Here is a 23,447-nt window from a genome sequence, read left to right on the forward strand (position 1 = left end):
GCCCGGCCGTGCGCCCGCCGGAGGGGCCGCAGCCGGGGCGGCCGAGGCGAGGAGCCCGCGGCGGGGGAAGGGGAACCCGCCTCCTCTCCTCGCCGCCCCGCCCCGCAGCCGCTGCCAGTGCCCCCCGGCCGGGCCGGGCCGAGCGCTGCCGGCTCCCTGCTGCCCTGCGGCCGCTCGGAGGGACGGCGGAGCGCCGAGCCAGCGACAGCGACCGCGACCCGCCGGGGCCGCCGCCGCCGCCTGCGGAGGGACGGGCGGCGCTCCGGGCGCGCTGCCCCGGCCCCGCCCGCGCGGGGGAGGGACCCGGGGCTCTCCCGTGCGCCGTGACCTCACGCGGCCGGGAGGCTTTCCAGGGCCTTTCGGACATTTCGGCTCTGCAGGCCTCGTCCGCACCTGCACGGCGCGGGGAGGGGCTGGCTATGGTGAGCAGGAGGGTGAGCGCGTCTCGTTGGTGAGAAGGGGACTCCCCGGGCCGCAGCCTCGAGAACGTGCTCGACAGGCGCAGGAGGGCATCCTTGAGGTCCCAGCAGCGAGGGAATCCCGTATCTTTTAAGCCTTCCAACAGCCAGGTACCTCTGCCATCACAACCTCCGCCTTTCTACTTTCTGCCAAAAATCCCCCAGAAAATCGTCTCTCAGTAGCACGTGTGCTCATTCCACGCTCACTGGTTATACCCGCACTCCTGCCGCCGCGTTATCCCACAAGCGCTCCGGTCACAGGATGAGGAAAGCCACGGCAGCGCGACATTATTTGCTCTTTTCCCTGTTTCCCAGCTCCTAGTGCTCCCACAATTCTCCTTGATTACACCTTAAGACACCCGCTCCTCTCCCATTTCTTTCATTCATCCCTCAGCCACGTCTTACTCCCTTTCTTACAGAAGGTGTTCCAAAAAAATAATGCCAACACTTCTTTAATGAACTCAGCAAATTCCCAAATAGGCCTCTGTAAAGCTGGTCAAATAGTTTTGAAGTAGTGTCACAAATAAACAAATTTCCTGGGTTTTGCAGCAGTAAAATATGTTCTGTTCAGGGTAATGTTGTTCTCCGCTCTAATGAGATCGTGTGGAGTTTCACCTCTTCATCAGGAAAAAAATCCACCACAGATCAACCAAAAACTCAACAAATTCCCACGGCAGCTGAAACTTCAGACACTGAAACATTTTGAGGATTATTCTGGAACTGTGTGTCCAGTAGTAGCAGATCAGATCACCTGGTGGAAGTGTGGGCTTACCTCAAAGCAAACCCCAGGAGCCTGCTGCTTTGTTCAAGATCTTTGGAAATTAATGACCTGCTGTGGTGAAGGCTTGGAATTAAAACATCTGCTACAATTGTTACGTGGCAAGGAGCAAACCACATATACGTGTTAATGCGCATTCCTGTAATTGCAGATTTCAGTTCCAAACATTAGAGGAATTTTCATAGATAGAGGAAAACGTAATTTCTGCTTCTAAGCACCTTTTGTACCGAAAGTGACATGCATTTTCTTTTAAAATTTGTATCAATAAAGACCAAAAAAAGGGTAGAATGATTAAAATTACAGCAAATCTTCAAACCCTTAGAGGCATTTTTCTTTGATACCAAGAATTTGATTTTTTTTTTTTTGGATGCCATAGATTTACTAATCAAGGAGGTGCTGACTGCATACATTCCTGAAAAAAGGAGAGTTAGTCATACTAAAACAGTTTCCATTTTCTTTTATTTGGTCTCCCGAGCTCTGAAGTTAAGCAGAAGTTAAGAGTGATATGAAAGTAAAGAGGCCCTACCTAAGTCACAGGTAAGAATAGGATTAAACTCTTGTTTCCTCTTTTTCCCATACAAGATTTAGAAGATAAGGAAGCAGAGGAGTAGGCCAGCTGGGTTTTCAGGAATACTACAGCGCAGGAACCTGAACAGAGCAGGAAAAAAGCAGGAAAATAATTAAAGGCGAATTACGCGGGGGGCAGAAAAGCACTAAAGTTGGTCAGTTACGTGGCACCTGAGAAGTGTTTGTCCATACTTGCTTTGCTAACTCTGCAGGGGGGAGCTTCCTGCAGATTTTGTTGGATGGACTGGGGCTGAAGAGGATACTAAAAGCTTTTACAGTTGCTAGGATCATCCTTCACATGTTGTCCACTTGTATCATCCTCCTTGTTACTTTCTAGCAGTGCGAGTCAGGCTCCTCAGGCAAAACTCTCCTTCCTTCGGGAACACAGTACTTAAAATGCTCATGTTTGGAAAAGCATCTTATTTACACCAAATGAAACCAAGAGAAGAACAATTCTTATTTCTGTTTTAATGCTCATGTTTTATCTGGTGTAGAAGCAACCAAGCCTACCAAGGAACACTGCAAATTCCAGGACTGCATGGAATAGCAGCATTTTACTCCTATAGGGTAAAAATTCAGGAGGAATTACATGGCTACAAAAAGCTCCTTTCCATACTGTGTAACTTATCACTACTGCCATGCTGGCAGGGAACCTGACGGTCTGAGATAAAGAAACTCCCCTGCCCAACCAATTGCAATTCAGAGTAACATTTAAAAAAAAAAATCCAAAAAAACCCACAAGACAGAAACAATTAAGATAAAACAAGCAAAAAAAAAAAACAAAACACACCAAACCAAAAAAAAAAAAACAAACCAGAAACAAACCTGCCTCAAAGTGTTAGCAGCTATCAAGCAAAAGCAGTATTCTGAGGATCCAAGGATTTTCACTTTTCTACTGTTCACAGAGTATCTCCATTACAGGCATTTGACATTCCAGAGGTAAGAAAGAATTCAAGAAGCAAATGTAAATAATAAAATATTCAAGAAGTAAGAAAAAGCAGCAAGACTCCATTCCTTCATATAGTGTTTCCTTTCTGCAGACTTTTTGGAGTAATAAAACACAAGTGATCTATCCTTGCTGAAGAAAAAAAAAATATATATATATATATTCCTGAGTGGCTCCTTTTGAGTTATTTGGGGAGTTTTATTGGCCTTGGAGAAAGAATTAGAAACAGCTCCATTATTAGATATGTCCCGCACTGGCAAGTGTAAAACTGGAATCACAGTGGTATCTTAATTAGCTGATACAAGCTTATTTTCTTTACCAGGTTTCTAGGCATGTAGAAAAACATCAAAGCAACATCAGTGTTTGTTGTGTGAAGCTTTTATCATGTCCTGAAGATTACCCGCTCTCCTCGTGCTACAGCTCTAGTAGGAACAGAAGGGATTACAGGATAACAGTGGGATGCATTTTGAACACCTGTTAACAAGAGAGCGAAAAAACCAAACCCTCACACCTACACATTTTTAGGACTTTTATTGAAAAAATTTAAAACCAAAAAATTACCAAGGCCAGTTTTACAATAAATTTAAGACATACAGAATGGCTTACCTGTTACACACAAGAAACCTTATTACAATATTTCTCTCATGCAACTCCTGGATTAAAACCACATTCTCATTTAACATCAAAATTGATTATTTATACTTTCTTAGAATTTAACCTTAAAATATGATTTAAAAAGTCGATTTTTCAAGGGTTAAAAACACATACACAGCAAGACTACCCCCTTCACAGACCAGCTCCCTATGTCTGATAACTGGCAGAAACAGACCACTGAGCTCATTTTTCTTTTTTTTTTTGTTATTCTAACCTGAGAAATTTCTTAAATAATGCTTACTGGGCTTTCACATTTGGCAACTTCAGTTACTGAGCAAAGTGTGATTCCTTATTCTGGTCAGAAGCCAGTCTTTCACTGCTTGTCCCAAAAGACACTCTCAGAACCAGGAGCAGCATTTGTCCCCAAAGACACTCTCACAGCAGGAGTGCTATTAGCCTAAACATCCTTCTGTGCCCTTTTGGTAAGTCAAACCTTGTTAGCAATACCATCGGGACACCAACCTCAGGATGCAGAGTTCCCATCAGTTGTGTAATTCCCGGTATTGTGCGCTTTGAAAATATTTACTTTGGCATGTTATACTTTGTAGCATAGTTGATTTTTTTTTGTGCTTACTCCTGGCCTTTACAAAATCTGTCTTTTCTCTCTTGCATTTATTCAAGCCCTTTCCCTTGCCACTAGTTATCTCCCTTTCTCATAGCTGCAACAGAAGCAGGACACAAAGCACACAATTACATTTAAAATGTGAGAGCTACAAAAGCTGCTGAACAGCAGTCAGTGCTCTGGTAAAGCACTCCTAGTTGATGAATGTGCTCGTAAACACTGTGAATCTTTTAGTACAATAGTCAAGACTTCCATTTTAAATTTGTAAATTTACTAATATTTCATTTCAAACCCTCCAAATATTTGGTGTTTATATGTGCTAGTCACTTCACACTGGCTCCCTGTATACAAAACCAACGCTGTCCAAGGAAATGATGAAAAATTGCTTGAAAGAAGCAATTTAACTTCCAACAGAATAGAACCTCTTCTGTATTTTCAGTGAATTTGTATGTTACATCATTTGGGTTATTCAAAATTGCTGCTCTTCTGTTTTATCTGAACACACCTGATTTTCAATTGAACCATGATTTCTTCAGTTACTAGTCCTGTGTACCTGACTAAAATTCAAGAGAATTTGTAAACTGAGCTTTGTTTGCTCCATACTCTGCCTGCTAAAAACCTTTACAGTAACCATGGAGATCAAAAGTGCTTGACTGGAAAGGTGCAGAAGTCACACATCCTGAAAAATGGCTGGATTTTTTTGTTTGTTTCAGAGCAATCTTGGTTGTGGACTTTACTAAATACTGAAGTGCTCCAGTTTTCAACTTCTCTGCAAATTGGTTTTAAAAGAATGTTATAGGAGAGTACTACAAGAAAAAAAATATGTGGGGAGATACCCACACAGTTGGTACATGACAACCTTTTATTCTACTGTAATTTGTTGGCATTTTTGATCCCAAAAGAGGAAAGAACAGACTTTGGATTTTCTTAAATGCATTCAAAATCCAAGTTTCTTTATTTTCCATCTGATTAAAAAAGACAAGTGTTGAAAAACAAGGAGCAAAACTAACTGTTTCAATAACCTTTAGTCTCACGTATCTTTTAAATTATACAGTGCAAATGTATTTTGCATATCAGTGCTGAGTGCACTTTAGAAAGGACATCTGTTGAAGTATTTCCAACAGGTCTTTATAGCACCATATAATCTGCTGTCAGTTTAACTGCTTAGAATCAGCCAGTGCTTAGAAAGTAAAATTATAATATTTCTATTTTGTCTATCATTCCATAAAAGAAAAAGAAACCTGGAAGCTTATGTTATCCAACTGAATTAATGTAAACAATTAACTACCAGACACTTGATTTTCACTTATTCCAGTTTTGTGAACCTGGCTGATGAATGCTACATGATCCTTCTGTAATGGCACGGTTTAATTCAGTGGCAGGAAAACTTCACGGATGTATTGAATGAAAACGTCTCTCTCTCACTTTTCCTTGAATTGTCAAAGTCTCTCTTTGCAAGATGTGGTGCTGAGCCTTCTGCTAAGGCTCATTTTCAATTCATAATTGAAGAGAAAAGCAGTGACAAACACGAGAGGCTGAGTGCTGGCAAAGCCACGGTACAACACAATAGGAACAGCAAGGCCATGAGGAAGCAAGAGGTAACCGAGGTATCTGGAACAAACCAAAACTACACTAAACACAAGAGAGCAGCTTAGCCCCACAGCACATTTTACATTCTTCCAATACTTGATTGGTCTGTTTTCTACTGACACACGATTCAGAATTTATTCAGAATTGAAGGAACACACAATCTGATTGGACATGAAGTACATGAACCACTCATCCACTGACAAATGCTGCTGTTGTTTTTTCCTCAGGTAATGCTGAAGCAGCTGTGTCAGAATGGCACTGGGTTGAAATGAAAGCAATGCTGGTACTTTACCACTTCTGGTAATTGTTACCTACAACAGTCAGTGACCATCTGCTCAACACTACAAGAGGCCTGTTTTCCAAACATGAGTTCCAGTAAGCTGAATTACAAATGAGATCAGTCTGAATGCATTAGAAAGATCACATGGTGTATTTCTGGAGGAAGCGGTCAAACGCATCGTAAATCGCTTGTCTGAAACCAGGAAAAGAGAAGAGAATTTGTATCATTTGGAAAAGGGCAGATGTAAGTGGCATCTTTCCATATATTTACAAATATATCTACAAAGCTATCATCACAATTTCAAAACAGAGTTCAATAAAAATTCGGTATCAGGTGGTATTTTCTCCTTCCTTTATTTCTGGGATCTCTCACTTCAATCTAGTAATATATTTACATTTCAGGAATGAGTGGGACAGTTTTCCAACTTTAATGCAAGCAAAAACGTAGATGGATTTAGAGTTTTCCACTCAAACACATCAGAGACATGCATAGCTTGAAATTTTTGAGCAACTGTTTTAAATAGCACTGAACTACTGGTTAGCATACATTAACCTAATATAGTGTTATTCTTTTCTGTTGTTCCTTAGACTTCCTAAATGGTGTGTATAGTCTTCCTAATTCCTTGTATTTTAAAATCAACAGCACAAGTATTTAACTTTTTGAAAACTACAGAACTGCACTCATAAAACTGATTCACATAACTGTCTTTAGGAAATCAATGCCTAATATTACTAAGGCACAAATTCATGAAAGTACTACTTATTTACAGTCAAGCTTTCATTTTGATTAAATCTAAAATTTAATTTTAAACTTTTCTGTTCACCTTACCTGAAAAGTCCTTGTTTGAAGAGGTAGGCACTGACATGACCTCCATCCAGATACCTGATTTCACACCCCGGCCAGATCTCCTGGAGGCTGCGCACGCCAGTGCGCGGAATGTACGCATCCTCCTTGGCTTGTACTACTATGATTAAACTTGGGTCAACTGGAACTAAAGGAAAACAAAGCAAAACTTGATTCATCTGTGGTAAGAAATAAAAACACAACAGCAGAGGTTTCTGTTGTCAAAATGCTATTTTCACCAAAAAAAATTAAATTACTTGAAGCTTTAATAAAATTACATGTTCTAAAGTCTCCAGCAGAATTTATCTGGTTTTTGATGTTACAGTAGTGAGGCCATCATTGGAAAAACAAACTAACCCTTATCCTTCTCACCCCTAGAGCAGAAATTCCTCAAAGACTTGTGAAGTTGACAAGAGAATTCTCTGTCCTCTCATCAACAAAACTCTAAAGCATTCATGTCAGTTCTTTGAGATCCTTGTTATTGGGCAAAAAGAAGTATGAAATTCAACAAAATAGACGTTTCATAGATTTTTTCCCCTCAAGGAGGAAAAAAGACAACTTTTGATACAAGAGGTCAGAAAGTACAGCCTATGTTCACTTCCTTTTTTGTTTCCAACATAGTTTACTTGCAACATAAAAATCCCAACATATTGTTATACATATTTATTGCTCATAATCAGAACTGCACCAATCAAATTACTAGCAGGAATAACACCAATATGATGTTGAGAAAAATAACACCAAAATTATGTTGAACACAGAACATTTCTCCCTTCAAAAAGAAAATACATGATATGTTAAAGAGTGACCAGCCAAGATGTCTGCCAGTGGGGTGTCACAAATAATGTAAACACTTCCTTCCTTCATACTAAATCTTATATAGAGAATATGCAATGCTAAGATAAATTCAAGTCTTCCATTCAATTTTCCATGAAATCTGAGAATTAGGCAGATTTCCTGAAGCTCCTCTCTGGCCTCACTCCAAGGATACTCTGGGAGGGGATGCAAAGTCCCCCAGAGAATGACAAGACCTGGGAGACTATTGACACAATGAACTCCATCACTTTGACAAGTGCATTGGGAACACCGATTCTTTTAAGTTCCATGAAAGGTCAGTGCTTAGCTAAGTGATACCTGGATAAGTCTAAATAAACAAGAAAGTCTGTACATAGAATAAAACTTACAGGGCTTTTCCTGTCTACTGAAATAACTTAAAAAGCTTTAAGGAAAGCACTTCACTGGTTTTCTTCACAAAGTATCTCTGGCTAGCAGTGGAAGAATCTACACTAGTGTAGTTTCCTTTTAATGCATGTTTCCTTTATTTTTAACATTTATTTAAATTTAAAACACTTGAACCAATGGAGTACCAAATGACAGAACTAAGACATGAGGTGGCACGAGGGCTCAGTATCCAGAAAGCTTTGACACTAAACGACAATGCTGTCTGAAGTCAAAGCATGTTGTAGGAGATGCCTTCAGCAGGTTCATGCACAGCCAAACCATGAACTGCCACAAAAGGAATTCTGAGCCCCTACTCCAGCAGAACCTTTTAAGGCGGCTCTAGGAAGCAATCACTTGTTTGCATTGCTGGAAAGGGTTTGTCCTGAACTCCAAGGAATGCTGGACTACAGCTCCCCCTATATGCTATGCCTGTCCTGGGAAACAGTATTCACCAGCCTGCACCAGCCCAGAAGGACCCCCAAAATGTTTTTACTGGCAGTATCATTCAAGCCTGGTGTTCAGCTATGCAGGCTACCTTCTATCTGAAGTCAGTATGAGATTTCTGCTTGAAAAACCTTATTAGCAGATTAATTAAGATTAATTAGACCTGGGTGTTACTCACATCACACAGGCGTTTTTTTCCTTTACATAATACAAATTTGCACTAACTCATATCTGAAAAAAGACACAGCAAGGCAGAGGAGAAAAATGTGCAAAGATACAGAGAAGCAAATTTTTAAGTGACTTTGTCATTAGTTGGCCATCAAGAAGGAACAGAAAAACAATTAGGAAATGGAGTAGTAAATAGACAGTATGGAATAATGCTCACAATAATTCCTTATTTCAGCAAAGGTGCCAGCAACTTTACACTTGGAGAAGGAAGAAAATACCTTTCCCCCCACTGTATTTTATTCAGCTTTCCAAAGTGCACATTGAAACAAAGAGATACATACCTGGGAAGTTAGCTACGTGGGTACATTCATCCATTACTCCCTTCATGAACATTAAGGATTCTCTCTGTAAAGTGTCACTCCTTCTCCTTGTATTTATCCTGTGTCCTTGTGGGCTGGTTAAGTTTTTATTGCTACTGCTACTGGTGGAAAAGGTTTGATTTATGCACTGCATTTTAGGAGCATCTTGCATTAAGAGTCTTTCTGAGGAGGCACTTAGAGCACTTCTATTTGTGGCAAAGCTGTGAACAGATTCCTTGGATACAGAGTCATTCAAGGACTCAAAGCTGAATATTCTGGAAGTCACATCCATGTCTGCCAGACTGTCCACACTGTCAGGGAAGTTCTTCACAAAGTCTTGTCCCATCTTGAAAGAATCCGTCTAAAAAAAGACAACAATTAAGGGTTCTCCCTTAAACCATTTGGCTAATTTTATTTTGAAGATGAACTCATAATTAAAATAAAAATAAAAAAGACACTACCAGCACTGCTCACTTCTATTTTCAGCTTGCAGGTCTTTCAATTAAATCCTGATCATCATAACCTCTTGAGAATTTCATTCTACGTTTCTGTCAGTTTAAAAAATTGCAGGAGGTACTTACATATACAGAAGCTTGTGATATAAATAATTGCTTTTCTTTCTGTATTAAACTCTGAGTTTGTAATTACAGTCATTTAAACTTAAATGATATAACAATAATAATAATAATAATAATAATAATAATAGAAAAATGAACATATGTGACCAGGTCTAATGTTATGTTTAGGACTGGAAAACTGACAGTCTCTAAATACTAGGGAGACACAAGCTGAACATCTTGAAAAATGTTTCTTCTTTTCATTTTGTCTTCTCCAACAGTGTTGCTGGAGTGTTTGTGACTTAAAAATGGCAAGTGCCCAAGTAACAACTATCTGCACACCACCTCCTCTTCTCCTGCTGTGAGGTATTAGAAAAAAAAACATCACAAAGAAAAGAATCTTAGAGGGGAAAGAAAAAGGCATTTATCAGAATTTTGATTGAATATATTTCATGTTGTAGATTACACTAAGTGTGATCAAAGGAAAAACTTGTAGCAAGAGCTACACTTTAAACTCATTGTGCAACCAAAACAATTACTTTTGTGTCTCAGGTTTTTCCTTCAAAGACTAAATTTATCAAAGCATAAAGAAACAATGTGGCAGTATGTTCTAGCTAACAATTGTCTACTTTTAGTGGAAGAAGTTACATTATTTGCTAGATTTTCACATGTAAATATTAGCAGACAGGTAAAATAAACCATACTTACTCCACAATATTCAAGCATTTGAATGATTTCCTCTTCATACACAGTTTGTGTAAAATACTGTTTCTCCAGCTCTCTCCAGTTCACTGCCTTACTCAGCACACCCTGAGATGATAAATTCAGTACACAAGTAAAACCAAGAGGTCATTCTAAAATAATGATACACACAGGAAATTGACCTGTTCCTCTCCTGATTTTTTCAGTGGAATTGTGTTCCCGGACAGCCCTCAGAATTATTGCAATCAAAGCACAAGCACATATTATAACACAGGACATGGAATCCCACCTCCCTTGTGGCCAGCCCAAATATTTTAACTTATATTTTTGATTATAATCTAATATATTAACAGAAAATGTATTTTGTAATTTGTTAATTACCGTAGTGAAGACTGCAGAAGCTGTCGACCAGGAAAGACATGGAATCAGTGGCAATGGTTTAGGCCAGTTTGTCACTGCCAGTGAAGCCATCTAGAAGCAAAGACACTTATTACACATTTTGATACTGGATTCACAATATGGTAAAAAGAACTCTCTCATCTTCAAATTCTTTGTTTACATGGTATTTATGAAACATGTGGTGCCAGAGAGTTAAGGACTGTGGCAGCTGGATAGACTTTCACCTATTTAGAAGTTATTATCTGGTCTCCAGTGCTTTTTTAAAAAATAAACATTTCTCTGGAAAGGTTGCTCATTTCAAGGTTGAATGGGATTTGGTTATAAGTGTTCCCAATAGAATATTTACTAAATATTCCATTAATTACAATTACAATTCAATTAATTATATTTGCAATTCATTAATTATCATTATAATAATTATAATTATAAAAACAGATACAAGCAATTCATTGTTTAAAATCATAAACTTCTATAACTTCTATAACTTTTCACCAAGCTCTTGCAAGTTTATTTCAAGGCAAAACAGAGGCAATCTATGAGAAGGACTATTTAAAATTCTATGCTTTCAAAATTCGTAAAAAGGAAACAAAATTTGAAGTAATTTGCAATGTTAAGCACACTTTTTCTGTCCCTTAAGTTTGAATTATTACTTTTGCAACAGTTCTCAGAACATGCTTTTGTGACTATTCTGTTTATCCCAGAAAAAAACAGAGCAAGTAAGTTCAATGTACAGAAGTTCCCTGAATGGTATGTTCTTGACAAGTTTTATTTTATTAATATGAAATACCTCATGTCTGTTCTAGATGTTCTAATAAATGGATTTATGCAACTGAACTATTGCTCTACTCTAATTATTTTTATTAATAAGTTACAAGAACACCACAAGTCTATGTTCTGATTCTCTCCAGGAGAACTCTCTCCCCTTTAGTAGAACTGAATCAATGCTTACAACCTTCCATTGTAAAACACATCTATATCAACATCACATATCAATTATTTCACAGAAGTTTCTGTGAAAAAACTGAAAGATTCAGCAGGGTGATGTTGACGTAAACCAAAGGTGCTCTGTACATTTATGACATTTACAGTTATAAAACTCTGCTTTAGGGGAATATTCTCCTTTTGGGAAACACTACCATTACCAAGATTATTTACTGAGCTCCTAACAAACAAAGGATGTTGTTTTAATAAGCTTTGCACCTGTGTCTCACAGAGCTGTGATAATCTGCAGAGACACAAGCAGTAATATTTTACCTGTATATTAGTCTTTCAAGCATCTTAGTGCTACACTGCTGGTTTAGTTTGAGTACGCACAGTGTCACACAGAAAATGTTATCCATCTCACCACAGAAATCTCTGATCAGTACCAATGATCACTGACACCAAAAGTCACCTCAATTACAACATGCCTACAAAGAAGGGGTATTTCACACAATGCATTAAAACACAAAGGTTTAAGCAAGAAGAAAAGAGGAAAAGAGGGAGAATTAGCAATCGATCAGTGCAGATTTTCTTTCAGCAAACATTTCTGCCCCCCACCCTTGTGGAAAAAAAAACAATTATGTGAGAAGTTTATATTCTTATTAAGCCTACTGGGAGATGGCTGACAAAGGGCTCTATGATTTGTCAGTACATATTAAGGATTATACTAATTCAGCACAAGAGAACATGAGAATTGCCAACAATTTGTTTCTCATGACTCTAAGTGTTTATTTTAAAGCACTTCTGAGATCAACACTGTAAAACAAATTATTTCCATATGCTACATAATCAAATGAGAAGTTAAAACAAAAATTACTGAACAGGAGATATAAAAGCTTACATGTCCTCCCATGGATATTCCAGTCATCCCTAGTGGTCCATAGCCTTCTCTCTCTAGCCAGTGCAAAAGAGCTGCCGATTCTAGAATTAGAGCTCCTCCCATCACAAACAGGTCCGAGACATTTTTTAAACATGACCGTCTTTTCTCCCCAGAAAAGGAAAATAGAGGGTTTATTTTCTAAGATTAGACTCTGACAGTTCTTATCATTCTATACATACTTTTATACACAGCTTCATCACAATCCCACAGAATTCTGGAGCTGGACTCCTGTTGATTCAACAGGAGGAAAAAGCAAGCCCAGATTTTCTGGCACTTGTAATTTTTCATACAAATGAGGACTAGAAATAGACACCTACCTATGCTTTTAGTGTAAAATCACTGACAGCTTGGTCTTTTGGAAACAATTACCAACATTAGCAACTCATTAGTAGCATTCTGAATATATTCTGAATATTAGTAATATTCTGTCCTGTGAAGTTGTCACAGATATTTTAGAAATAGAATCAAAATTATACAGTCCTAAGCATACCCTATCTCGTTTGCAGAAACAAGTATATTTTTTTTTCTTATTTACCTGTCTTACATCATTGTAAAATTGCACACAACATTTGAAGAGCAATCAGTATGTCAGCTTTGGAAGCACTCATCAGTGTCATTGTAAGACTGAAACTGTAATGTGGGAAGTTTGTCACGGTATTGAGAAATTCAGGCAGTGTACTGCAAAGCACTAAAACACAGAAGACACACAAAAGAAATAGAAATCTATTTGGCTGAGCCATCAGAGTGACTCTAAAAATAATAGACCTCTAACCTGGAGAGGGGGACTGAGTATTTTCAGTACCACAGCCAGGTTACAAAAGGCTCCTGGCCTCTCCTGCCAGCATGCCACCATCACATTTGTGACACTCTGGAGCACAAGGACAAAGCTCACTGTGAAGTCACACAGAAATGACAGAAATGAACATAGCTGCTGCAGAGCAGCATTTACAGCCTAATGTAATTCTTTCCTACAGCTTTGTGAGACTCCTCAGCCTTCTGCAGCTGCTGTATCTATTGAACACTGTCATCTGTTTCACTGGCACTGTGTAACCCTGTACTGGAGAGTGACAATCACCTGTTAGGATATTAGACTGAGCACTGCCCCCCTTGAAACAATCCTGACACACTGAACAACTGAGAACAGTCATTTAATTTATTCTTCTGCATCAGATTATCCATAACTGGAATTCAACCTCCCAATGGATGTACTCCAGCACGTGCTTTCTCCTGTCACTTTCCTATAATCTTACAAAAAAAAACCTGCGTCTTCTAGTCATGTTAAATGTCCAAGTTAGGATTAAAAAGAATTAAAACTCCAACTTATATTTGGACTTTCATAAATATTGAGAGACTAAAAGCTTTGCCTCAGACACATATCCTGTTTAATTCTGATAATATGTCTGTGGTTTGTAAAATGCAAAAAGTAAAAAACCAAGACTGCCTAATTAGGCTTCCAAATTCCAATCTAAGAAACTGACTGAAGAAACAAATCCAATAAAATACTGAATATTGCACAGCATCCTGACTAACAGCTAATCAACGCTAGATCTATTCATATGCCTGTAAATCCTTAAAAGATCCCAGAAAAGCAAAATACTAGCAATTATAATGGAAATACGCTATCTGGGGAAAGACTATTCAGAGCTGATTGAAATATAACAGCAGCACTTGTCATGCAGCTGTGAGTCAGGAAAATAAAACAGTCCTGGCTTGTACTGACACAAGATGTTTGCATCTCACTCCATACTGCAAGTTCATCTTGTGCAAACTTTCCTGATCCCCGAGATCTCCTAACACAACACCCAAATCAGTTTAGCAAAGAGCAGATAATTTCACATTGGCAGGTTACAAGTGGTTTTTGAAATGTTTTTTTCTTAATAAGCTATCAAAGTTTAGACAATTTTTGGCTTGAAAGAGAAAAAAAAGAAAAGTGGTATCATAAAAATTGGTATCCATAAATGTAACAGGAATACTTACAATTGATCCTTAGGTTTTCTACAGCCATGTAAAAGACTCCAGTTAAAGAAAGTTAAAAAAGATTTATCAAAACTGGCCATTTAAAAAAAAATATATATTAAATAAATAATATGCATAAATAGAATGAATCAATTGAAATTTAGAACTTAAACTCACAAGTTTAAACTGTCACCTAATTAAATTCAACCTGTTTCAATGATGCAGTTTGCAGCATTTTGCTTTTGTCAGATATATGGGTAGGAAAAAAGTGTAACTCAAGATCCTATATAATGAAACAGAATAATACTGTTATACAAGATGACAGAACAAAACTGAACTGCTTTTTTAAAAACCCACCCAAATCTGAAGTGATAAGAGCAGGTTTCTCAGAAGTTACCTGAGGAACCATAGAATTGTGTTTCACATAGCAGTCATACTCTCTTTGCTTCTACCCACTGGGTACCAGAAAGCTGGTATTTTATGAGTGTGGTAACTCTTCTACCTCCCAGAGAGGACATTAGGAACAACTACTGTGTTTTCCACAAAAGGATATAGTAAGGATTTTCTAGCAACAGGGAAGCCATACAGGCTTCTTTAATCATCGGCCGCGCCATTAACGTGCGTCTTCTCCAGAAGTGCTAAAGATAGGGTGCACAAACAATATAGGTAAGACAAAATTTGATGACTGAATTTCTCCATAACAATTTTACATTTTACACACTCACATGGTCTCCAGTGCCTGCTAAATGAATGCACACAGGTCTGTGCTTGCCATTCCATCTTCTGGGTATGATGAACTGAAATCTGTAAGAAATGAACACCTATTTTAGCAGAGTGAGAATATCTATTAACAAGCTGCATCAAGAGAAATTAATTAAAAAACTAAAACCAAAACAACATAACTATTTGTAACCCGTGCAGGCAAACTGCCAGCAATTCAGCAACATCACTTTTCATGAACACATTCAGCAAACAAAGGAATCTGAAAGTAGGACAGAAGAAAGGCCAAACAAGAAAAGGAGCCAAGATGAAAGATCATGTTCCTAAAAAAGATTACTACCTCATCATCACAATTTAAACTTTGCAGAGTGGAGAAATGCAACTTCAGATAAAGAGCAGCCTAAACAAGCATGTCCAGCTCTCCTAGGCATCATTGCTATTTTTCTCCTGAAGGCACAACAGCTGAAATTGAAGATTAAGATGAGCAATAAATAAAAAAAAAATCAAAACCCCAACATACAAACCATGAAATTATTCTATACACTCAACATCATTCAATTAATGTCTTCTGCTGCTACTTATTTACAGTTTAAACTACTGAAAAAAAAAATCCTTTCTGAGCCACCACAATTTTCCCCACAAGATGGAGCACTGTTACCTACGAGAGTGTTACACTTCAGCAAATGCATTCATACCATCTTGAGGGAAATTTGTACAGCTTTTCGAACCTGTCACAATACTGGCCAAAGTAACAATTATCATAACTTGGCTACAAAGCACAACAGAACATAGAAAAGGAAACAGTGAGCACATTGTATTTTCCAGTATGGCACTAATTAGTTTGATATTGTTAACAGTTTCTTTCTCTAGCCAGTAGAGAGGTGGAACAGAACTAATTTCATGACTATCAGCCTTTTTCTCACATCCCTTAATTTTACATGCTTGAGCACACATATATAAACACCAACCAGTATTACTGACAAAATTTACAACTTCCGTATCAACTTGAGCTGACAAACTTTTGTTTATGCTATTAAACAAACAAAGTCTGGGAAAAAAATTCAGCATGATAGTTCAGCTCAAAATTAAAAGCAAACAGAAATTATGCTCCCTTTGCAAACCCACTCATCTGCAAAGAAATGTTAGTGTGAAACCAGCATTGTTAGGGAGCCTCCAGTTTTCTGTGAGAATGCTTGTTGTTGTTTTGTTGTTTATTTTTTTTCTGTTTGCCAGGTAAGAAAAGTACCAGTTTCTCTGGCTACAATAAAATAAGCTTGCTATTTTATCACAGACACAAGATTTTTGGATTCAATGGAATGGCTCCTTCAAATACAACATAATATTCTTTGATATAAACAGCTTCTCCTGCTACATATAAAACAATAACTACTGTTTTTTATTTCCAGCATCCCCCTCATTTGGAAAAAAATAAACCAATAATTCAAAAGACTCAGGGTATTCCACAGCTTTATGCAATATGATTTCTAAGCTTAAAAAACCAAAAAAACCAAACAAAACAAAACTAAACAAACAAACAAAAAAAAGCAACCAAAATACCCAAAAAACCAAACAAAAAACAACCAAAACAACAACAACAAAAAAAAAAAAAGAAAACACCACCCAACCAAATCAAAAAAGTAATATTTTGGTATTGGATTTTTTAATACATAGATTGAACTATCACATATCACATGAATAAGATTTTACAGATTGTTTGCATTACAATCAATTAGTTGCACAATAAAACTACTTACAGACCATTACTTTACTTCTCTGCAGCACTAATTTCAGAAATACCTCTCAGTTTCTCTTACCTTGCTACAAGAGATTCAACTGGCAGGATACCTGGGACACAATGAGCCAAGGGGGAAATGAAGTGCCCCTCGAGGATTTTACAGTCTGATTGCCCCTCAACCTGCAGAAAAAATGGGACAATACAAATAAATACTATGTCAGTCTTTAACCTTTTACAGGAATCAAAGAAAGATGCAATGCTGTCCCATTTTAAATACATTCAATAACACAGACTAAGTTTTGAACATTTTTTTGAGTTTCAACATTTGACATCTCACTGCCCAACTACTGTACTACTGGGAAAAAAAGAAAAAAAAACAGTATCTGTACAGGCACTGCTTTAGTCTCTATTTCCTTCCATTCTCTTCTAGTAGCCTATTAAAGTGGCCTGGTGTTAAGTACCAAGTTATTTCACCTCTATATACCCATAGGAAAATAAATGCAGTTAAATCACATCATCTCTTGCTTTTAAGTACCTTGTCAATGAACACTGGGTAATCTTTCGAAACAAGCGTCTGGCATTTTTCCCTGTTTCCAATAATCTTTCTGAATTCAAATATTCTGTTGAAAGGAAACAAGTAGAGAAGATTCAACTTTTAATCTAAAAAAAAGAAGAGACATATTTTTATAAAATGTCAGGAGCTAAAGTAAGCCACAAACAAAGAAAACTTATGAAGACAGATTTGCATTTACAGATCAATCAGGCCACCACAGAGTAGGTAGCTACCATAGGATGCTTCTAAGATAAAAAAAAGTCTCAGGTACCTTGCTGGGGAACAGAAGGCTAAGGGGCAAATCTGGTTGCTTTCTTCTGCTACTTAAATGGGCTGCAGAGGTACACAGAGTAACTGAAACAAAACTCTTCTCAGAGGTGTACAGTGAGAAGACAGGATTACTGAAGGATGTGAACATTTAAGAGGCAATGGTAGTGTGCTGCAGTGTAAGAAAGCCCTCCTGGAACAAAGTGAAAGATTGCTTTCACAGTTAAGCACATGAAAAAATAGCCCAGGGAAACTATAAAAGACCTTCATCCTCAAGGGATGAAGTGCCCTTGAAGTGAATGAAGTGCCAAGTGACTTGAAGAAACAAAGAAGTCAGCTTCGTTTTGAACAGGGATTTTGACTTGATGCCCTCAAATTGGCCCTTTCAACCTTAAATAGCTCATAACTTGCTCATTTCTGTGCTCATAAATACAGACTTTGCCTGACAAGATAGAAGAGTTTTGAATGAAAAGTACAGAGGAATGACCTGTTCACCTCCCCAACACCACAGAAAACCCAAAGAATGGAAGAAAATCCAGTTTATCACTGCAGAAGAAATAGCTCTACTTTATAACCTTTGTTTTTCTTATAGAAAACAGCAAGTGCATGAAGTATTTCTGAGAAAGTAAGGGGAAAGATGTGGGCGTGGAGGGCAAGCTAAACAGAGAGGTTTTGACTATAAATCTTCTAAAAATACTGCATTTATGTATTTTTTCTATAGTTAGGTGGATACTGAAGGCTAAATCTTGCCTCTACTGAGGAATTTCAACCTTTGCTAATGAGTTGAGGACAAAGAGTTAGGATATTAACATTCATCACACCAAGGGTGTGCACACAAAATTTCAGATTATACAGAGTAGTCTGCCATTCAATCTCAGATAATACCTGAAGTATAAAACATTTAGTAACTTAATAATGGAGCTTCACAGCGATGAGTTAACAAACAAAAATAAAAAGCCTCCTCCCACAAGCCAGTGTGAGGAATCAGGAGGAGGTAGTATTCTTCCTTCTTCATCCAGGTGAAGCCAGGCTGCTGGGGGACAGCTCATCTTCATCCAGTCAGGGGCAACACACAGAACAAAACTTTCTCCCCCTTTGCAGACCAGCAAGCTTGCCTCCTGCTTCCCCCACCACTTTTGATCTGGTGGGAGAGGATTTTTTTCCTTGAATGAAGAAGGAGGAACTGTAGCTGGTATCCCTGTTACCACCAGCAACACAACCTTAGTGTCATTTGGTGTGGGTGTGATCACCCTCCAGAGCCCAGGCAAGCCTTGCACTGGTGAGCAGCAGCATCAGTCAGAGGCTCCCTGTATGAAGACACCACTTGCACTGGAGGGAAATGGGACACTGAAACTTCACTGTGTCTCTCCAAGAACCCAAAGGTTTTTAAAAGAGAGGGTTTTGATAACATTAAAACATCCCATTTTGGATATACACATGGAATAGAATACAGAAATGCTGCAATCAAAACAAACCCCACCATTTTTGGCTATTCCAATCTAAGCCAACGTTCTCATTTTACAGGAAAGTCTGCTACTTAAGAGAAAAAAATCAACTGAAGACAGACACAAAGCAATCCAAGTGCTATTTCCAGATCAGATCTTTCACATGGACTTAAAAACCAAATAAACAAGCTCCCATAAAACTCTACTGCTATCCAGTGCACAAAATTTTATTTCAGTAGTTTTCCAATTTTCTTTATTGATTTTCATATACATAAGAGTGAGCTTATTAAATACAGGTTTATCATTTCCTATTTAAATACTGCACAATACAGAATTTATATAGTCATTTCAATTTTATACTTAAGAAATATAAGTGCTCAGCTTCCAGGTATTAATTTCAATAGGAATTAATAAAAAATAATCAAATGCTTAAAAACAATTTTTTTGTTTGTTTGTTTGTTTTCAAGACATCTAAAAAGAAAGAGTTTACTACTTTGGGCTGTGAGAGAAACTTGTGATTAAATCTTACACTTTTAAAACTAACTGGGAAGTTACAGAAAGATAGCATATTAAACATGTTAATGTTAAACAGAAACAATTCTTCTCCAGAAATTCATCAAGTTCTGTTTTTAGAAAACACTTCCAGAGATGCTGCTTGACGTATGCCATCAGAAAAACACAAGTAAAAATATAGTTGGAAACTCAGGCATTCTCTCAAGAAAAGCCTCTTAGAAAAAAAATTGGAAATCCTTTTAAGATTTCTTTTAAATCCTGTTACTCCCTCAGTATAGAAACATATGATTTCTTAAATAGAACCAATTTAAACACTTTTTATATTTTAAATACAAGATAGCAATTACTGTTGCTACTTCAAGGGTTGGGTTTTTCTTTTAACGTAACATATCATGTATGCTTTTACTTTTTAACAAGTCACCTTTTCAGATCCTCGGGCTTTCCCCATCCTCTGATGAAAAGTTTAGTGAGGAGAAGCTTTCGGTACAAGACATCTAATTTACTTACACCCATTAGCAGCACACTGTCATCTAGAGAAAAAGCAGAGGTAAAAACAAGGCAGTTAAAGTCTGTGAGAGTGGCAAATTCATTGATTTTTACACAAAGTGGTTTCTTGTTCTAATTTCTGCATTAAGGAAAAGCCATCTAATGTATTCCAAGAAAATTAACCTTGCTATTCAGGTCAACTCTTTTCATTTAAAGCAAAATATAAAGGCAGTTGATACAACATGTAGGAATTTAAAATGCTAATTAAAACCAGATATTCATTACACCACTGATGATAAGCCAGCTGAAGAGGCACATCAGGGCTACATCCAAACTACATCTTCAACCAGTCCTAACTGCACTTTACTTGCACTGATCAAACAAAGAGTAGTAGCGCTGATCTCTGTCCTCTCAACAGAGCTACCATGGCAAAACTCTTCAGAGAATGTGGGCTGTCATAAACACACCTCAGAATGGAAGCTTGAAACAATGTTTGGATTTAAACCACTAGAAGACTTAATCTCTTCACCTTCTTAATGGAGAGAATGAGAGAGAGAAGGAGTGAGAGAGAAGGAGGAAGGGAGGAAGAGGAGGGTAAGAATGTCATCCCAGTCACTGTCGCAGAGAAAGCTTATTTTTGTAATCTTGCCTTCATTGGTGTATTAAACATATATCCTAAACATCATTTTATCTGTTCTTTTCCAATTCTGCTATTTCTTACAAAGTGATGCTTCTCCCACTCCTTTCTGGAAAGAAACAACACCCCCAAAATCCTTGCCAGGATCATGTCTCTTTCAACAAATACACCAGCTCAAATAGAGCTAAATCTAATGAGATTTTAGGCAAGCTCAGTATTATTTTCAAAGCAACACTTACTGAAGTGAAGAGAGAGCCACTGCTGAGCTCTTCCAATGAGGAAGAAAACAACAACCAAACAGTACTAAAAAGGAGAATTTAGATCTGGTTTCTTGGTCAGCAGGATACAGGTTACTCAATTTAAAATATAGTCCAGGATCTGTGTATACCTAAGAAGATAACAGATTTAATAATCAAACACTTGGTTAGTAAGTTTACTTCAGGAATTTTCTAGAATTTTTAGATCCCTCCATACTAAATGTACTCAATAATCTCATCACACTTCAAAATAGTGTAATTTAATTAATGGGTTTTTTGAAACTTCATTTTCATCCAAAAAAACTTATTCTGCCACACTCTAATATGGTCATTTTTAAAAAGAAACTTGTTTGACTATAACAAGTCAAAATTGTGGTCAGATTAACAAAAACATTCATGTACACTTCTAGAAAGCCAATATTTAAGAATCAGTACACAAAAATAAAGGAGAACTCTTTAACACCTGGAATAAATTACTATCAAAACAGAAGTTATAGACACTTGAATTTTAGAAAAAAGCATGCTAGAAAGCCATGATGACTCTAAGATGGTTCAGCCACTACAGGGTAAAAATAAATACATTAAATGAACAGAAAGTCATAATGGGGATGCTTTATTTTAAAAACATGAAGATGTAGATTTTGCTTTTAGTCCAAAGTCTGGCCTGACAAGCTCTCTGCTGCACCAAGGGAGTGCCAAAACAACTTTCTAGGCAAGGACATTATATTTTAATGTAATATTGATTGATGCAAAAGTGTTGTCTCATCCTCTCTTCTGCTTCATTGATGGAATAGAGACTCTGAAATAACTTGGGATATTTCAATTAATCAGAATCAAGATAAAAGCACTACTGGAAAGAGTACAGGAAACACTAAAATAAATTTTAAAAAAAAACATTCCTAGTATGTGAAGTATGCTGCATAGAACTTCTCAGAAATATCATTGAGATAAAAAATTTGGGAGAATGGCCCCTACTGAATCTCTTTAACAAAACAGCAGGACATGCTTCAGTCACTGCCCATCCATGCCTACATGGCAAGACAATTACAAACACTTTACTGCCAGCAAAGGCAAATCCAAGTGCTGGAGGCTGAAGTTTTATTTAGGGTTATTTATTTTTTAACAGGAGTATTTCAGCAGTGAGGATTTGAAATGCATGAAAGAATCAGGAAAGGCGGTTTCAGAATGAAACTTGATTTCCTCCGCTTGACAGCATACATGCCACATCCCGATCCCACTGTGAGACAGGTCAGCTGGAAGCAGTGACCTGATAACGATGCTGTGGAGCTGTGTGGCCCAAGAGACAGGATCTGTGTTATGAATCCTGAATGAATACATTGTTAACACAGAAAGCTTTACATAACGTGATCAGTGAATGGAAACTGCAAGCAGATACAAAAGCACGCTAAGAAGAAACATAGAATCAGATATATTAATTCATTCAAAATCCAACACATAAAAGGTCAGCGGTTGCTTTTTATCCGTGCAAACAGCTTCAGTTACAAGAAAAACACCCCTGGAAAGTACACGAGGACTTCACTCAAGGTCCACAGTGTAGATTCTATTCTATACATGGATATGAAAAAGCTCCCACCCAGCAGCCAAACTGAAAAAAACACGGAGTCTCTGTTTTAAGAAGGCGGAGTTGTCAACTTCCCTACCCTCCCTCTCTATTTAAAAACCCTCTCTTAAATTAATGCCAGCTCCTTTTCTGATAGAAGAGATGGCTGCTTAGAAATCAAAGAAATCACAAAGAAGTGACGGCAAGGCAGACACAAGCCCCACAACCACTCCACAAAACGGGATGGACACGCAGGAGCCGGAGGATAAACAACGGGGCCTAAAGCAGGGCTGTGAGCAGCTCCCTGCAAACCTGACCCGACCACTCGCAGGGGGCAGGTGGGACCCCCGATCCCAAATCTTTGCCATCCCCCGCTCCAAGCCCGCCCCAGCGGGACCCGGCGCTGCCCCAGCAGGAACAGCCCCCCATGCAGGACACGGCCACCGCGGCCCCTCCGACCTCCCTCAGCTCCCCCCGGCGCCCCGAGCCCGGCCCCGGGGCCGGGCAATGCCGTGAGGGGGAGCAGCTCTGGCAGCGCCACCGCCGCTCCCTGAGCGGGCGCCACGGCCACCCTCGGCCCGGCCCGGCCCACGAAGGTCACCCACCGCTCACCCGAAGCGCTGCCGTTGCTGAGGCACCACATGGGAGGGCAGGAGCGGGAAGCGGAGGAAGAAGAAGAGGAGGAGGAGGAGGAGGAGGAGGAGGAGGAGGGGAGGGGGAGGAGGGGAGGGCGAAGGGCGGGACGGGACGGACGGGACGGGACGCGCCTCACGCGCGCGGGCCTGGAGAGCGCGCGTGCGCGCGCGCGGGGCGCTCAGGCGTGGGGCGCGCGAGCGCGAGCGCGGGAGGACATCAACCCCGCCCCCCCCGCCCCGCCGCGCGCGTGACCCACCCCGCCTTGCCCCGCCCCTCCTCGTCGCTCGCGCCG

The 23,447-nt window shown here is 38.8% G+C and overlaps 1 protein-coding gene across 3 annotated transcripts; it reads right to left on the reverse strand.

The window, feature by feature from the left end:
• Positions 1 to 3,265: 3,265 nt before the first annotated feature.
• On the reverse strand, positions 3,266 to 23,266 carry ABHD18 (abhydrolase domain containing 18). 3 transcript variants are annotated; one of them, XM_088056835.1, is made up of 14 exons: positions 23,132 to 23,266; positions 20,941 to 21,089; positions 20,000 to 20,108; positions 17,336 to 17,420; positions 16,880 to 16,980; positions 15,071 to 15,149; positions 14,897 to 14,983; positions 14,367 to 14,392; positions 12,351 to 12,489; positions 10,511 to 10,600; positions 10,136 to 10,237; positions 8,853 to 9,231; positions 6,664 to 6,826; positions 3,266 to 6,027 (listed from the first exon to the last, which is right to left on the reverse strand). In XM_088056835.1, the coding sequence occupies exons 3-14, from the start codon at positions 20,089 to 20,091 to the stop codon at positions 5,976 to 5,978; spliced, it is 1,395 nt and encodes a 464-aa protein (XP_087912961.1). In that variant the 5' UTR covers positions 20,092 to 20,108; positions 20,941 to 21,089; positions 23,132 to 23,266; the 3' UTR covers positions 3,266 to 5,975. The 3 variants fall into 3 exon arrangements, with proteins under 3 accessions (XP_087912961.1, XP_087912962.1, XP_087912963.1); XM_088056836.1 differs by having other exon boundaries at positions 23,125 to 23,176; XM_088056837.1 differs by lacking the exons at positions 16,880 to 16,980; positions 17,336 to 17,420; positions 20,000 to 20,108; positions 20,941 to 21,089; positions 23,132 to 23,266 and adding an exon at positions 15,406 to 15,509.
• Between the last annotated feature and the right edge of the window lie 181 nt (positions 23,267 to 23,447).

Source organism: Pseudopodoces humilis, chromosome 6 (genome assembly GCF_049639895.1).
Source record: "Pseudopodoces humilis isolate 2021_Gansu_Grassland_sample_001 chromosome 6, ASM4963989v1, whole genome shotgun sequence".
NCBI classification, from domain to species: Eukaryota; Metazoa; Chordata; class Aves; order Passeriformes; family Paridae; genus Pseudopodoces; species Pseudopodoces humilis.